Genomic DNA, 12,906 nt, shown 5'->3' on the forward strand with positions numbered 1-12,906 from the left:
GAGAGTCCAGTCCAAAGCGGGTCCAACTCAGCAGCGAGAGTCCCGTTCACAGCGGAGCCAGCAGGAAACCATCCCAAGCGGAGGCGGATCAGCAGCGCAGAGATGTCCCCAGCCGATACACAGGCAAGCAGTACATGGCCACCGGATCGGACCGGACCCCCTCCACAGGGGAGAGTGGGACATAGAAGAAAAAGAAAAGAAACAGCAGATCAACTGGTCTAAAAAGGGAGTCTATTTAAAGGCTACAGTATACAAATGAGTTTTAAGGTGAGACTTAAATGCTTCTACTGAGGTGGCATTTCGAACTGTTACCGGGAGGGCATTCCAGAGTACTGGAGCCCGAACGGAAAACGCTCTATAGCCCGCAGACTTTTTTTGGGCTTTGGGAATCACTAACAAGCCGGAGTCCTTTGAACGCAGATTTCTTGCCGGGACATATGGTACAATACAATCGGCAAGATAGGATGGAGCTAGACCGTGTAGTATTTTATACGTAAGTAGTAAAACCTTAAAGTCACATCTTAAGTGCACAGGAAGCCAGTGCAGGTGAGCCAGTACAGGCGTAATGTGATCAAACTTTCTTGTTCTTGTCAAAGTCTAGCAGCCGCATTTTGTACCAACTGTAATCTTTTAATGCTAGACATGGGGAGACCCGAAAATAATACGTTACAGTAGTCGAGGCGAGACGTAACAAACGCATGGATAATGATCTCAGCGTCTTTAGTGGACAGAATGGAGCGAATTTTAGCGATATTACGGAGATGAAAGAAGGCCATTTTAGTAACGCTTTTAATGTGTGCCTCAAAGGAGAGAGTTGGGTCGAAGATAACACCCAGATTCTTTACCGTGTCGCCTTGTTTAATTGTTTGGTTGTCAAATGTTAGAGTTGTATTATTAAATAGAGTTCGGTGTCTAGCAGGACCGATAATCAGCATTTCCGTTTTTTTGGCGTTGAGTTGCAAAAAGTTAGCGGACATCCATTGTTTAATTTCATTAAGACACGCCTCCAGCTGACTACAATCCGGCGTGTTGGTCAGCTTTAGGGGCATGTAGAGTTGGGTGTCATCAGCATAACAGTGAAAGCTAACACCGTATTTGCGTATGATGTCACCTAGCGGCAGCATGTAGATGCTGAAGAGTGCAGGGCCAAGGACCGAACCCTGGGGAACTCCACACGTTACCTTAACGTAGTCCGAGGTCACATTGTTATGGGAGACACACTGCATCCTATCAGTAAGATAAGAGTTAAACCAAGACAGGGCTAAGTCTGACATACCAATTCGTGTTTTGATACGTTCTAATAAAATATTATGATCGACGGTATCGAAAGCAGCGCTAAGATCGAGGAGCAGCAACATAGATGACGCATCAGAATCCATCGTTAGCAATAGATCATTAGTCATTTTTGCGAGGGCTGTCTCCGTCGAGTGATTTGCCCTGAAACCGGATTGAAAGGTTTCACATAGATTGTTAGACGCTAAGTGTTCATTTAACTGCTCCGCAACAATTTTTTCGAGGATTTTTGAAATAAAGGGAAGGTGAGACACCGGTCGGTAGTTTACCATGAGGTCAGGATCGAGGTTAGGTCTTTTAAGAAGAGGATGAATAACCGCTTTTTTGAATGCTAGGGGAACAGTGCCCGAGGAAAGTGATAAGTTTATAATATTTAGCACTGATGGACCTAATAATACAAAGAGCTCCTTGATCAATTTCCCTGGAAGAGGGTCAAGTAAACATGTTGTTTGTTTTATTCCATTTACAAAATAATATGATACTGATATATGTGTCACAATCCACAATGTTTATCATATGTTTACAATTACACTTAATATAGAAATAATACAACTATGATAATAGATAATTAATAACACAATGATACTGATATATTTGTCGTAAAAAGTGTGTTCACTTCTTGTGTTTAATTAACCTTTTACTGATAGCGATGGATTATAATAATATTAAAGAATACTTTATGTAATATTAAATTTATAGCTCATGCAGTGATAAAGAAAAGGGAAAAAAAGAAGAAGCTGGAATATTATTACAAATAAAAATACATGCAAAATATAACAATAGGAGTTAAAAAAAAAACAAAGCAGAAAAAATATATTTGGAAGTAACTAAAAAATGAAAATGATGAATGGACAAAATCAAAAGAAATGAGTGAGGATGAGAGTATAAATAAATAGGCATAATAACTTGAAGGCGGGGGCTAAGGGTTCAGCATGTCGCCAGGGTGTCTGTTGAGGATCAGAACAGGTGACCTGATCGGCCAGACAGGAACGTTCTGGCATCTTTGAACCTTGAAGAGAAAAGGGCATGTGACCTCCACTCACCAGCAGCTTTCCCAAATCTTGTTAGCACAGCGAGCTGGCTTCAGTCATTCTTAAGTTTCAAAAGGTTCCTGGGGAGATTAGCTCACCAATGCAGCCAGGTGACAGATTCACAGGCTGATCTTGATTAGTCTCGGAAAAGCAGGGATCAGACCTCTCGGACGCAGACAGGCATCATCGCGATGAAATCAACTTGCATCACTGATTTGAGCTAATAACCAACACTAAACCCTTCAGTGCCATCACATTGCTGCATCTAGCCTCTTTTTTGTTACTCTTTAGTCATTCATCTCTGTTTATTTGAAATATTTTACTTAAAGGCCTACTGAAATGAGATTTTCTTATTTAAACGGGGATAGCAGGTCCATTTTATGTCATTTCGCAATATTGCCATATTTTTGCTGAAAGGATTTAGTAGAGAACATCCACGATAAAGTTCGCAACTTTCGGTGCTAAGAGAAAAGCCCTGCCTCTACCGGAAGTCGCAGACGATGACGTCACATGTTGATGGCTCCTCACATATTCACATTGTTTATAATGGGAGCCTCCAACAAAAAGTGCTATTCGGACTGAGAAAACGACAATTAATTTGAGCAAGGATGAAAGATTTGTGTTTGAGGATATTGATAGCGACGGACTAGAAGAAGAAAAAAAAAAATGGGATTGCATTGTGTTTTTAGACACATTTACCAAGATAATTCTGGGAAATCCCTTATCTTTCTATTGTGTTGCTAGTGTTTTAGTGAGTTAAATAGTACCTGATAGTCGGAAGGGTGTCTCCACGGGTGTCTTGACGCCAATGTCTCAGGGGAGTCGACGGCAGCTATGGACGGCAAAAGCTCAGCTTTTCTCCGGTAAGAACTGACTTTTTAACCACAATTTTCTCACCGAAACCTGCTGGTTGACATTCCGTCGGGATCCATGTTGGCTTGACCGCTCTGATCCATAGTAAAGTTTCACCTCCAGGAGTTTTAAACAAGGAATCACCGTGTGTTTGAGTGGCTAAAGGCTAAAGCTTCCCAACTCCATCTTTCTACTGTGACTTCTCCAATATTAATTGAACAAATTGCAAAAGATTCAGCAACACAGATCTCCAAAACACTGTATAATTATGCCGTTAAAGCAGACGACTTTTAGCTGTGTGTGTGTGCAATGCTCATGTTCCTAAAAACCTGTGACGTCTTGCGCACACGTCATCATTACACGTTTCGAAGACGAAATTAAAAATTGCAATTTAGTAAACTAAAAAGGCCGTATTGGCATGTGTTGCAATGTTAATATTTCATCATTGATATATAAACTATCAGACTGCATGGTGGGTAGTAGTGGGTTTCAGTAGGCCTTTTAGTATTGAAGTGAAGTGAATTATATTTATATAGCGCTTTTTCTCTAGTGACTCAAAGCACTTTACATAGTGAAACCCAATATCTAAGTTACAATCAAACCAGTGTGGGTGGCACTGGGAGCAGGTGGGTAAAGTGTCTTGCCCAAGGACACAACGGCAGTGACTAGGATGGCAGAAGCGGGAATTGAACCTGCAACCCTCAAGTTCCTGGCACGGCCACTCTACCAACTGAGCTAAACCGCCTATAGTATTGCTAATTCTATTCGTTCTCATTTTATTTGACCCTCTTTCATTTTTTACATCTTCTCTTTTCCTTCATCACTGCATAATCATTTGATCCTGTCAGGTTTTTGATTCCAATATGCTCAGACTACGAACAGGACTAGGAAGAATTCCAAAGTGTTGGATTCCTTTCATTTTATAGCGCCAAATAAAATAAAGTAAATTCTCTATTTGTTTACTATTTGGCTCACGAACAGAGTTGTGCATTTCATATTTCCATTTGCACAGCTATGTCTTTAAACAAAAGAACCCCCTATGTTTGCTTACCACTAATTATTTTTGCATTTCAAATGTACTAACTTATTTTTCTTGTGGTTACTTATGGAGTATAGTGTGAATAAATTGAGAACAGGAAGTGAATACAATTTTAGCAACTGTTATGTAAAAGAAAAGGGGTAGGATTAAATAAGCTCTGCTTCTTCCTACTCCTTTTCGAACATGTTGAATAGAGAAACTGGAAATTGTGATGCATCATGTTGTTTGCTCGCATGTTCAAAATAAACTCAAACTTTCTAAATCCCGTAGGTGGCAATAGACCATCAGGAAACTTTAACACAGTATTATCAATCAATCAATCAATGTTTACTTATATAGCCCTAAGTCACTAGTGTCTCAAAGGGCTGCACAAACCACTACGACATCCTCGGTAGGCCCACATAAGGGCAAGGAAAACTCACACCCAGTGGGACGTCGGTGACAATGATGACTATGAGAACCTTGGAGAGGAGGAAAGCAATGGATGTCGAGCGGGTCTAACATGATACTGTGAAAGTTCAATCCATAATGGATCCAACACAGTCGCAAGAGTCCAGTCCAAAGCGGATCCAACACAGCAGCGAGAGTCCCGTTCACAGCGGAGCCAGCAGGAAACCATCCCAAGCGGAGGCGGATCAGCAGCGCAGAGATGTCCCCAGCCGATACACAGGCGAGCAGTACATGGCCACCGGATCGGACCGGACCCCCTCCACAAAGGAGAGTGGGACATAGAAGAAAAAGAAAAGAAACGGCAGATCAACTGGTCTAAAAAGGGAGTCTATTTAAAGGCTGGAGTATACAAATGAGTTTTAAGGTGAGACTTAAATGCTTCTACTGAGGTGGCATCTCGAACTGTTACCGGGAGGGCATTCCAGAGTACTGGAGCCCGAACGGAAAACGCTCTATAGCCCGCAGACTTTTTTTGGGCTTTGGGAATCACTAATAAGCCGGAGTCCTTTGAACGCAGATTTCTTGCCGGGACATATGGTACAATACAATCGGCAAGATAGGATGGAGCTAGACCGTGTAGTATTTTATACGTAAGTAGTAAAACCTTAAAGTCACATCTTAAGTGCACAGGAAGCCAGTGCAGGTGAGCCAGTACAGGCGTAATGTGATCAAACTTTCTTGTTCTTGTCAAAAGTCTAGCAGCCGCATTTTGTACCAACTGTAATCTTTTAATGCTAGACATGGGGAGACCCGAAAATAATACGTTACAGTAATCGAGACGAGACGTAACAAACGCATGGATAATGATCTCAGCGTCTTTAGTGGACAGAATGGAGCGAATTTTAGCGATATTACGTTACGTTATAATATTATATTAGTGTCCATACAGCTAGGAAGTGTGCCTTACACTCACCGAGGTGTCATTTACTACCTCGCTAATAATCACTAATATACACCAAGTATAGGCTTTTTCATGTTGTTCTTCATAATAAACTGACCCAATTTAGCAATACACAAAGTTTTTAAATAAATATGACATACACTACATTGCCAAAAGCATTTGGCCACCTGCCTTAACTCACATATGGACTTAAAGTGCCATCCCATTTCTAACCCAGAGGGTTAAATATGAAGGGGGTCCACCTTTTGCCGCTATTAAAATTTCAACTCTTCTGGGAAGGCTGTCCACAAGGTTGCGGAGTGTGTTTATAGGAATTTTCCAAAAGTGCATTGGTGAGGTCACACACTGATGTTGGTGGAGAAGACCTGGCTCTTAGTGTCCGATCTAATGCCATCTACGGGTTGGGGAGGAGACCCTGCCCCAAGTGGAGGAGTTCAAGTACCTAGGAGTCTTGTTCACGAGTGGGGGAAGAGTGGATCGTGAGATCGACAGGCGGATCGGTGCGGCGTCTTCAGTAATGCCTGACGCTGTATCCATCCGTTGTGGTGAAGAAGGAGCTGAGCCGGAAGGCAAAGCTCTCAATTTACCGGTCGATCTACGTTCCCATCCTCACCTATGGTCATGAGCTTTGGGTCATGACCGAAAGGATAAGATCACGGGTACAAGCGGCCGAAATGAGTTTCCTCCGCCGTGTGGCGGGGCTCTCCCTTAGAGATAGGGTGAGAAGCTCTGCCATCCGGGAGGAACTCAAAGTAAAGCCGCTGCTCCTTCACATCGAGAGGAGCCAGATGAGGTGGTTCGGGCATCTGGTCAGGATGCCACCCGAACGCCTCCCTAGGGATGTGTTTAGGGCACGTCCAGCTGGTAGGAGGCCACGGGGAAGACCCAGGACACGTTGGGAAGACTATGTCTCCCGGCTGGCCTGGGAACGCCTCGGGATCCCCCGGGAAGAGCTAGACGAAGTGGCTGGAGATAGGGAAGTCTGGGGTTCCCTGCTTAGGCTGCTGCCCCCGCGACCCGACCTCGGATAAGCGGAAGATGATGGATGGATGGATGGATGGTGTTCTACTGGGTTCAGGTCAGGACTCTGTGCAGGCCAGTCAAGTTCATCTACATTAGAGTCTGTCATCCATGTCTTTATGGACCTTGTCGTGCAGTCATGTTGGTAGAGAAAAAGGCCCGCTCTAAACTGTTCATACAAGGTTGGGAGCATGGGATTGTCCAAAATGTTTTGGTATCTTGGAACAATTCAAAGTTCCAAGCCAAGCCCAACTCCTGAAAAACAACCCCATACCATAATTATTCCTCCAGCAAATTTCACATTCGGCACAATGTAGTCTGAAATGTACCGTTCTCCTGGCAACCTCCAAACCCAGACTCGTCCATCAGATTGCCAGATGGAAAAGTAACATTCATCGCTCCAGAGAACGTGTCTCCACCGCTTTGCATCGGACTTGGTGATGTATGGCTATTCCATGAATCTATCTGCGTACCGTACGTGGGCTAATTGGAATGTCACATGAAGTTTGGAGTTCTGTAGCAACTGATTGTCCAGAAAGTCGGCGACCTCTTGCACTTCAGCATCCGCTGACCCCTCTCTGTCAGTTTACGTGGCCTACCACTTTGAGGCTGAGTTGCTGTTGTTCCCAAACTCTTCCATTTTCTTATAATAAAGTCGACAGTTGACTTTGGAATATTTAAGAGCGAGGACATTTCACGAATGGTTTTGTTGCACAGGTGGCATCCTATGACAGTTCCACGCTGGAAATCAATGGGAGTGGTCCATTCTTTCACAAATGTTTGTAGAAACAGTCTCCATGCCTGAGTGCTTGATTTTATACACCTGTGGCCGGGCCAAGTGATTAGGACACCTGATTGTCATCATAGTGTATGATTTGAACACTGTCTCTATTACACCCACTAATAAAATGATCTGTTCAGCACTTTATAAATTGTTTTATTACTAATGCCACATTCATCACATGGCTAGGAGGAATTTATATTTACATTAAAGAATATCGGCATCAATATATGGAGGGCCAAAATTACATCTTTAAATACTTACTTCATTGTGCCATTAATTGTAATCTGAATTTATTTAATACGTTTTTCCATTATTTTATCCAACGTAAAGTACATTAAATTAGGTTTTTCAATATTGAATCATTTGTTTTAATTTACGTCATTAATTCATGATTAAATTACCGTATTTCCTTGAATTGCCGCAGGGAATATAGTAAGCGCCTGCCTTGAATTACTGCCGGGTCAAACTCGCTTCCCAAAATATTTAGCGCATGCTTAGTATTACCGCCTGGTCAAACTCGTGACGTCACGAATGACACTTCCCCTGTCATCATTTTCAAAATGGAGGAGGCTGATTTCAATACCGGTAATTTGAAATCGCATAAAGGGAAGAAGATTAAATGCTATTCAGTAGGACTTCAGGTCCAAGCTTACATCACACTCAAATTTTTACTGCATAACTTTGGTAAGTGCCGGAGTGAGAAGAAGTTTTCAAATAATTAGCGCAGGCTTACTTTTACCGCATGCCTTTGGTAAGCGCAGGAGTGAGAAGAGGTTTTAAATTAATTAGCGCCCCGGCGGCAATTCAAGGAAATACAGTATTAAACGAACCGATCCCAACGCCTACATACTTGGCACTTTCACGAGTCTGGGAAACTTCGTCCACTGAAGCGGATGACTATATATTTTGGTCTGAAAGTGCGGAAATAGTAAACAAAAAACAATTTTTTTTATCCTCCTTAGCCGCCATGTTTTGAAAGACTTTCAAAGTTCCAATGAAGCTTCAGACCAAACCCATAGTGATGATGGAAGAGTACACTATACTCGATCGCCACTTGAGGGAATTGCTATTTTGCACCACCTGGTGGCATTTCTGAGAACTACATCAAGGCCGTGGCCAATAAAAGAGTGGAACTACATGTTCCTTGGGCACTTGAGTTAGGCAAGCTCAAGTTTGACCATTACTTGGAGGTTGTGCTCACACAAATTTAATGAAGCTAGAATAAATCCACCGTTTTTATACAAATATGACATAATCTATAAACAGCATGCCAGCCAAGTACTGTACTCAAACTGGAGAATGGAGAGTATTTGTGACAGTTTTTTTTTTTTTTTTTTTGTCATTTATTGATGGAGTATATTTGAAAGTCTGTCACTGCTGCTTCAAGATGAAATCATGAGTTGGATGATTAGCACAGCAGCGATGAACCACAGTTTATTATTACACAAAGTTTAAGAACAGAAATATAACATATGCATCCAATGGGTTTTGGGATAGGGATAGTCTTAGTATGTACAGTTCTCACACACATTTTAATTTTTAAGTGATCATATGGAATATTAGATGTTTTAGCACTGTGTTTTGTTGGTTTATTTAAATCTTAAAAAAAGACCCTTGCAAATAAATAGTATACACAATTGAATAATTTTGAGTATAACTGTATGTGTGAGTTGTTTGTTTCGGGGTATGCCAACTATTTTAGCTTTTGAGTGTGTGTTTGTCAGGGTACAACCAAATTAAATAAATATAAAAGTCAGGCAGTTCAATTTGGTCCAAGAAAGCTCTAAGTTGGCAGTCTGAAAGAGGCATGTATTGTGTGCGTTGTACATAATGTGTAACAGTTCCTAACTCTGTAAACACACACAAGCACATACAGCCCTCAATCAACAATTGGCATGAAAACACTTAAAAGTATTCAAGACACTTGGAGTCCAACCGCCACCCAAAGTCTTCCTCACTGCGCTAATGCACGTTTGTTGTGTTCCACACGTTCCAGGTGGCTGCACTTTAAGCAAGGTATCTATGATGGAGTCAACCCCAGTTGTCCATATGTCCAAGCAGCACTTTTGGTCAAACCGTAGGGTTTTTCCCACTTGTTGTCTGCTGCTGCTGCAGGTAAGTGGGCCGTTTAATGCGGGGTTTCCTGCGTTTAGGTTTGCTCTTGGTCTTTGTGAGCTGGACCACGAAGAAGGACAGGACGACCATTGCCCCCAAGAAGGCAAAGACAGGAATGGTTTGGCCCACTTCTTGGTTGTAGCGACCAGGCATTATCCCTGTGGATATAAAAGGTATAAGTTCACACAAAGCATATTCAGAAATCATCAATTCATACATTCCACAATGTATGCATAATGTATTTAAAATGTAATATCTTTCCCAGATACATACATATATGCACAGGTCGGGAGTACTTTTTGGTCGCCACTTCATCGCAGAGCCAACAGTGAGTGAGTGAGAGTGTGTGTATGTATGTACGTATATATATATATATATATATATATATACACACACATACATATATATATATATATATATATATATATATATCCATCCATCCATTTTCTACCGCTTATTCCCTTTTTGGGGTCGCGGGGGGCGCTGGCGCCTATCTCAGCTACAACCGGGCGGAAGGCGGGGTACACCCTGGACAAGTCGTCACATCATCGCAGGGCCAATACAGATAGACAGACAACATTCACACTCACATTCACACACTAGGGCCAATTTAGTGTTGCCAATCAACCTATCCCCAGGTGCATGTCTTTGGAGGTGGGAGGAAGCCGGAGTACCCGGAGGGAACCCACGCATTCACGGGGAGAACATGCAAACTCCACACAGAGAGATTCCGAGCCTGGATTTGAACCCAGGACTGCAGGAACTTCGTATTGTGAGGCAGACGCACTAACCCCTCTGCCACCGTGAAGCCATATATATATATATATATATATATATATATATATATATATATATACACACACACATATATATATATATATACACACACACACGCACGCACGCACGCACGCACGCACGCACGAGTAGTTAAGAGTGTCCGCCCTGGGATTGGTAGGTCGTGAGTTCAGACCCCAGCCGAGTCATACCACAGACTATCAAAATGGACCCATTACCTCCCTGCTTAACATTCAGCATAAAGGGTTGGAATTGGGGTTTAAATCACCGAAAATTATTCCCGGGCGCAGCCACCGCTGCTGCCCACTGCCCCCATCACCTCCCAGGGGGTGATCAAAGGTGATGGGTCAAATGCAGAGAATAATTTCGCCACACCTAGTGTGTGTGTGACAATCATTGGTACTTTAACTTTTAACTTAACAAATGCACGCTTGCACGAACACACACACATATACAGTTGTGGTCAAAAGTTTACATACACTTGTAAAGAACATAATGTCATGGTTGTCTTGAGTTTCAAATAACTTTTACAACTGTTTTTTTTTTTGTGATAGGGTGATTGGAGCACATACTTGTTGGTCACAAAAATGAAGTTGTGTTTTTTTTATGAATTTATTATTGGACTACTGAAAATGTGACCAAATCTGCTGGGTCAAAATTATACATACAGCAATGTTAATATTTGGTTACATGTCCCTTGGCAAGTTTCACTGCAATAAGGTGATTTTGGTAGCTATCCACAAGCTTCTGGTTGAATTTTTGACCACTCCTCTTGACAAAATTGGTGCAGTTCAGCTAAATCTGTTGGTTTTCTGACATGGACTTGTTTCTTCAGCTTTGTCCACAGAACTTTCCTCCAGAAGTGAAGTGAACTGAAGTAAATTATATTCTTATAGCGCTTTTTCTCTAGTGACTCAAAGCGCTTTACATATTGAAATCCAATATCTAAGTTACATTTGAACCAGTGTGGGTGGCACTGGGAGCAGGTGGGTAAAGTGTCTTGCCCAAGGACACAACGGCAGTGACTAGGATGGCGGAAGCGGGGATCGAACCTGGAACCCTCAAGTTGCTGGCACGGCCACGCTACCATCCGAGCTATACCGCACGGAAGGTCTTATCTTTGTCCATGTGATGTCAGATGAAACTAAAATTGAGCTTTTTGACCACAATACCCAGCAATGTTTTTGGAGGAGAAAAGGTGAAGCCTTTAATCCCAGGAGCACCATGGCTACCGCCAAGCATGGTGGTGGCCTGTTTTTCTGCCAATGGAACTGGTGCTTTACAGAGAGTCAATGGGACAATGAAAAAGGAGGATTACCTCCAAATTCTTCAGGACAACCTAAAATTATCAGGCCGGAGGTTGGGTCTTGGACGCAGTTGGGTGTTCCAACAGAACAATGACCCCAAACACACGTCAAAAGTGGTAAAGGAACGGCTAAATCAGGCTACAATTAACGTTTTAGAATGGCATTTCCTAAAGTTCTCACTTAAACGTGCGGACAATGCTGAAGAAACAAGTCGACGGCTGTTCATATACAAATAACCACACACGCGCAACAATAAATCATCATCACTCTCACCTCCAGGAATGTCCCAGGCCCCACTCTCCCCAGGGGACAGAGGTCGGACCTGGGGACGATAAGGCCTCACATTAGGCAGAACCACCTTGTCCAGGTCTACAGACAGAAGCTTCTGATGTTTCCACAGGTTACTGAAAAGGATACACAGTAAAAAAAAACACAAGATCAATGCTCCCTTGTCTAAGTTTAACTCATACACTCACTATACACAGTACACAATGAATCAAATGGATTCCAATAAATAATTAAGGCAATAAAACATTTGTTTCAGAAATTAAGTGTGCGAAACCTTCTTACTGAAATTGTTTATTGTAAGACACCTATGGGAAAAAGTTAAAAATGTACACAATAGTGGTCTGTCCATTAATTGATTAGTTACGTTCACAAAGCCTAACATGCACAATTTAATTATAATCATGTTCCTTCAATGAATAATCATCAATCAAAATAGCAATCATTTCAAAAAAGACTGATTTGTATTATAACATTACTGTGCAGATGACCATCAATAGAGTTTAGTTAAACCCACCTCGGTGCTGTCTCATTGACAGGCTGCGGCTTGGCCCAGGAAAGATGTGGACAGGCCGGTAAAGGGCGGGGCTTTGGGTCTCCAAGGTGAGCCTCCAAAACTTTTGAATAGCGATAAAGGTGATTACCTGTGAAAAATGAAGAAAGAGGTATTGATGAGACCTGGCAGATATCTGACAAGAAAATTAAAATAAGTAGCATTTTTGGTCAGTGCTCACCCTCCAATCTCTGTGGCAGTGGGTGCTCGCTGGCAGTGGGAGACGCCACCCTACTGTGGGAGTGGCTTAGGCTGGGAGGCGTCATACTGTAGGATGTGTACTGAAGCAAAGAGTCCAACAGCCAAAAACAATCTAATAGAGCGACATACACAAAAACAAAAAGCAGATGTAACTAATTAGCTGAGACTGTTTAAAAAATAAAAAAAAAATAAAAACAGTGCATGCATTGAACGGTTGCCGCACAAAAGTTGGTGGGTGTCAGTTCATTTCAAACATTCATACAATTACAATGTGATACAT

At 42.2% G+C, this 12,906-nt stretch overlaps 1 protein-coding gene across 1 annotated transcript in view; it reads right to left on the reverse strand.

Annotated features, from left to right (window-relative positions):
- Window positions 1-8,788: 8,788 nt before the first annotated feature.
- mbtps1 (membrane-bound transcription factor peptidase, site 1) overlaps window positions 8,789-12,906 on the reverse strand; it is a 38,089-nt gene continuing 33,971 nt past the window's right edge. The window contains exons 20-23 of the mRNA XM_061917450.1: window positions 12,607-12,738; window positions 12,390-12,516; window positions 11,861-11,991; window positions 8,789-9,643 (exon numbers count right to left, since the gene is read on the reverse strand). Coding sequence (XP_061773434.1) covers window positions 9,441-9,643; window positions 11,861-11,991; window positions 12,390-12,516; window positions 12,607-12,738 — 593 coding nt within the window. The 3' untranslated portion in view covers window positions 8,789-9,440. The remainder of the gene's footprint in view (window positions 9,644-11,860; window positions 11,992-12,389; window positions 12,517-12,606; window positions 12,739-12,906) is intronic.

Source organism: Nerophis ophidion, linkage group LG12, assembly GCF_033978795.1.
Source record: "Nerophis ophidion isolate RoL-2023_Sa linkage group LG12, RoL_Noph_v1.0, whole genome shotgun sequence".
In the NCBI taxonomy this organism is placed as follows: domain Eukaryota; kingdom Metazoa; phylum Chordata; class Actinopteri; order Syngnathiformes; family Syngnathidae; genus Nerophis; species Nerophis ophidion.